The sequence below is a fragment of the Prenolepis imparis genome, unplaced genomic scaffold (genome assembly GCF_030444845.1).
Source record: "Prenolepis imparis isolate NDT839.2.m4 unplaced genomic scaffold, iyPreImpa1.0 SCAF_772, whole genome shotgun sequence".
Classification (NCBI taxonomy): Eukaryota; Metazoa; Arthropoda; class Insecta; order Hymenoptera; family Formicidae; genus Prenolepis; species Prenolepis imparis.
Window position 1 is genome coordinate 5,723 of NW_028141930.1, and position 4,217 is coordinate 9,939.

Consider the following 4,217-nt stretch of genomic DNA (forward strand, 5'->3'; position numbering starts at 1 on the left):
CATTTGAGTTTCGCGAGCGACAGTTGACAGCCTGCGAGGATGCAGAGCGAATTGGACATTTGGCGGAAATTTGCAATTGGCTGTGATTGAGACTCGAAATTAGCAACAGCAAATTGACATGGTAATTTTTTCCCTATTTATTGTTAAGATTATAAACGAGTTGAAATAAAGAAATATGTGGCAAATGCTAGTGTAAATTTATACTTGTAATTTATGGCTCTGTGTTATTGCACAGCGTAGACATTGTTCTATTACAGAATTCATCATCCTAATGTTATATAATTATGAAAGAATTATTTTAAAAATATGGCCCCGTTCAATGTCTCCCTGTTTAAGCATTCATCTTACAAATGGGGGTGTAACTCAGTGGTAGAGTGTCTGCTTCGCATGCTGAAAGTCCTGGGTTCAAATCCCAGCTCCTCCAAACCTTTCTTTTTGATCTTTCTTCACGTTTTAAACGCGTTTACGCAAACTTTTCTTTACTTTTCCTTTGACATCGATGATGATGAAAATTCGCCTTCTCTATCTCATCCCTCTCTCTTTGTCTAGCCGAGATTCGTATTTAATTTCTGACAAATCACATAAATAGTATAACATATACAATAGAATAATAGTAATAATAATAAATGCTTTGTCGATTTACAACATCATATCATTCAATTATTTCCACGCTATATATATTAAAATCCGTCCGATAATTTAAGTAATTTCAATCTACCAAGTTTTTCGCGCCCTACGCGAGAAAAGCACGCGTCACGTGACCTCGAATTTCGCCAACTTTCCGATCAGTCCGCGTGGAGAGTGCTCCGGTGTAGCTATCGATCGCGATCGCTCCGCGTTCCCGCGACCTTTTCACCCCGCGAGCGAGTAATGACGGACGGATAAGGGTCGGAAGTGTCGAGATTAAGGACGGACGATCGTCTCGTGGTGCATTTAATCGATCGCGAGCAGAGCGATCAGTCTGATACGAGTCATTCTTCGCAGTCGGCTGCGTCTCGTCGCGTCCCGTTTCGGAGTGTCGGACGACTCCGTCTCCGAATCGCTCAATTTCGCGCGGTGTCTCTCGTCGTCGCCGTCGGCTCGTCCGACGAGTGTCACCCGGCATCCGCAGCGGCGTCGAGGAGGCTCGAGACGAGGAACATCGCGATCGTCTGTCGAGCTGGAAAGGAGGGTCGACGCCGGTTGAGATACTCCGCCATGACACTTTTTGAATCGCCGGTCAGTAGGCGTCTCCGCCAAATCCCCGCTGATTTGACCGTCTCGGACGAGTTGCGCGCGCTAAGCAGCATCGCGAGTGTCATTCGGCGTTCCGCGGCATCGAGGAGGATCGAGGAGAATCGAGGAGGATCGACGGGAACATCGAGGGACGGATTTGGGCATTTTGGCGGGTATGCGATAAGTGGCGCCGCCGCTTGAGATATTGAGATACGTCCACCATGACACCTTTCAAATTTCCGCTACCGGTCGCTCGTCGCTTCGCGTCTCCTTTATCCGTCCCGGTCGACGTCTCGTAGCGTTAATCGCTCCGCGCGATCGCGATTCTCGGTCTTCGTGATCTCGCGCCCTTTGCCTCATCCGCGACGTTTGAGCGTCGCATTCGAGGATACGCGGCGTCAACAGATATGGAGCATCGAAGGGTGGATGAGATTCGGGATGGATTCGTGGCGGAGGATAACGAGAGTGGCGCTGTGACGTCACGCTTGAGATATTGAGATACTCCGCCATGACACTTGAAACTTTTGCCGCTAATCAATTCCCGCGTTTTCTTTCCACTCCTCTTCCGAATCGAATTTCGCGTATAAACGTGTGCCGGGAGTGCCGAATCAATTATCGGGCTAATCGAATCCGTGTGACCGCGAGTGATATCGATCGCTTTGCAGCGGATCGATCAAATTCGCGAGTGTATGTGTGTGGTCCATTATGGGATAACATCGTGGGATTATTGAGGAAGGATTGTCAACGGAGGCAGAGGATTGCTTCTCATCTACATCTTGTTGAGGTGATAATGGTGAGTGTGTGTTCATATTTCTTTAATACAATATATTAAATTTGTATTTTTTCCTATTTTGGAAAATTAATTTTAAAGACCATTTTTAAACAATTCTTAAAAATAGCTAAATATATTCATGACTCTTATACATGTGTATATATATATATATATATATATATGTGTGTGTATTCGACTACACTAACTTACAATAAGTAGTCTTCAAGTATAAATCTGACGTAATTGCGAGACTTTGGGTGAATCCTCCTTTTCCAGAAAGCGTAATATATTTTCCAGAGCTGTGAAATAAATAGAGAGGGAGAGATCTATTTAGATTTATTAAATTACATAGATTGAGTCAGATTTATGCAAAAGTACATTTTATTTCACACATGATTTAAAATAGGAGTCATATGTATATTATCTTTGTTATCTTTACGTTACCTTTTTTATCGTTGGAATCCATAAACATGTAAATGATGGAAAAACGATTTAATCGACTTAAAGAATATAGTAGATGCGTAAGTAGTTGTGTATCTTTTGGAGTGCAGAATTGTTGCTCGCAGCAATGCAAGATGAGACTGAACATTGTCGCATCCAATTTATTGCCTATGACTGAATTATTTTCATGAATATTTTCATGATATATTAAATAATTACTTGCAACAGTATAATAAAATTTAGATAATTATTTGCCATTTTATATAATCTATAAAACAGAACGTGATCTACGTAAACACCCTACTTTTACTAAACTATAAATAAGATGTCAAAATATTCAGATATTAAAATGAATAGAAATTAAATTAGAACAACTATTAATAGAGATAAACAAATGCTTACATTTTAAAAGCAAATAATATAATATATAATATATAATATATAATTTTAATATGTAAAAAATCTCGATATTATAATTAATATCACTTTATAAAACTTACTCTTATTCATGTCCTCGTGTGCTATACATCTTAAAAGTTTTGCGTGTAATTTCAAATTAGCATCATCCTTCAGGGATTGCCATAGACGTAAGAATTCATAAGGTGATTCAATATTTTCCAATTTCTGAAAAATTATATTAAGTATTATATAAAGTCGAGCATAAAGTACATATAAATTATATATTTTTATATAAATTATATAATTAATAAGTTATACAAAATTTATATAATTATTAAACTGTAAATTAGATAATTATAACATTATATAAATTATATATAATTTTTGTATAATTTATATATAATTATATAAAAATAATATTTTATATATTTTTCTCATCCCGTTTTTAATTATACACGTTTTTCTCATATCTTAAATCATACTTGAAATTCCATTTCCAATTTTTCCCTATCTTTCTGATGCTCGTTAGACCTAATTTTGTTCGGTACACTCGTTTTAATCTTGCTTTCGTTTTCAAGAGATTTTTTATTCCTATCTAAATCTGATCTTTTCATTAGCGTATCTTTCTCTTCTTTGGGCTTGGTTTTTTTCTTTATTTCCATTCTCGTTTCGCTAGAGTCGATACTTTTTCTCGGTCTTTCACATTTATTAACTATCTGAATTTTATTCGGCGTTAAATTTGGTTTAGTTCTACTCTCTTTCCCAAGAGAGATCAATTCCTTGTTCTTATTTACACACGATTTCTTTGTCGATATACTTTTCTCATCCATCGGACTCGTTTTCTTCTTCGTTTCGCTCTTCTTCTCGTCAGGATCGACAATTTTCCCCGGTATCTCGCTTACTTCGTCGTTCGGAAGCTCTTCGATGATAACAGTGGACGTTTTCATTTTATTAGGTGACGACACGCACGAAAAAATAGACTTTTCCAGTCTACCTTCTACGCGACGTTGTCCGGGAAATGACTCGCGAGATATCGTAAAAATATCGTCACTCTTGAAAGCGTTTTGGAGATGCGATTTTGGCCTTTTATTTCCACCGCCGAAATCCTTCGCAACAGGTGATAATTTATTGCCGCGCGTTGTTTTCCCGCCGCTTTTATTTACCGCGGCATCCGCCGCTGCAGCTTTCTTACTGTCGCTTTCCACGCAATAACTCGTTTTTAAGTGCGCCTTCGTCGCAACACTTTGCGACGAGCCTGGCGCTCTGTCGCAATAACATATATCGTTGTTAACACGCTGTTTCGGACACTCGATGCCGTTCGTTTCCACAGTTCTCTTCTCCGACTTCACTTCTCGCTTGGCCTTGCCTTCGTCGACGCTCATCTTTTCTT

The 4,217-nt window shown here is 39.0% G+C and overlaps 1 protein-coding gene and 1 non-coding gene across 2 annotated transcripts; one reads left to right on the forward strand and one right to left on the reverse strand.

Moving 5' to 3' along the window:
- The first annotated feature begins 352 nt into the window (after window positions 1–352).
- On the forward strand, window positions 353–424 carry Trnaa-cgc (transfer RNA alanine (anticodon CGC)). Its single transcript has one exon. It is a non-coding gene; the product is annotated as a tRNA-Ala (tRNA).
- Window positions 425–2,161: 1,737 nt separating this feature from the next.
- Window positions 2,162–4,209, reverse strand: LOC145948852 (uncharacterized). The gene is made up of 4 exons (XM_083058401.1): window positions 3,310–4,209; window positions 2,929–3,052; window positions 2,432–2,602; window positions 2,162–2,286 (listed from the first exon to the last, which is right to left on the reverse strand). Exons 1-4 carry the CDS (start codon window positions 4,207–4,209, stop codon window positions 2,210–2,212), a joined length of 1,272 nt encoding a protein of 423 aa, XP_082914527.1. The 3' UTR covers window positions 2,162–2,209.
- Window positions 4,210–4,217: the final 8 nt, after the last annotated feature.

What these genes read in the sequence shown, in the direction of transcription:
- LOC145948852 (XM_083058401.1), bottom strand. Translation starts at nt 4,209, where the DNA reads ATGAGCGTCGACGAAGGCAAGGCCAAGCGAGAAGTGAAGTCGGAGAAG. An exon ending in AATTGGAAATGGAATTTCAA is followed by an intron (nt 3,053 to 3,309) that starts GTATGATTTAAG and finishes ATAATTTTTCAG; the next exon opens with AAATTGGAAAATATTGAATC. An exon ending in GGATTCCAACGATAAAAAAG is followed by an intron (nt 2,287 to 2,431) that starts GTAACGTAAAGA and finishes TTTATTTCACAG; the next exon opens with CTCTGGAAAATATATTACGC.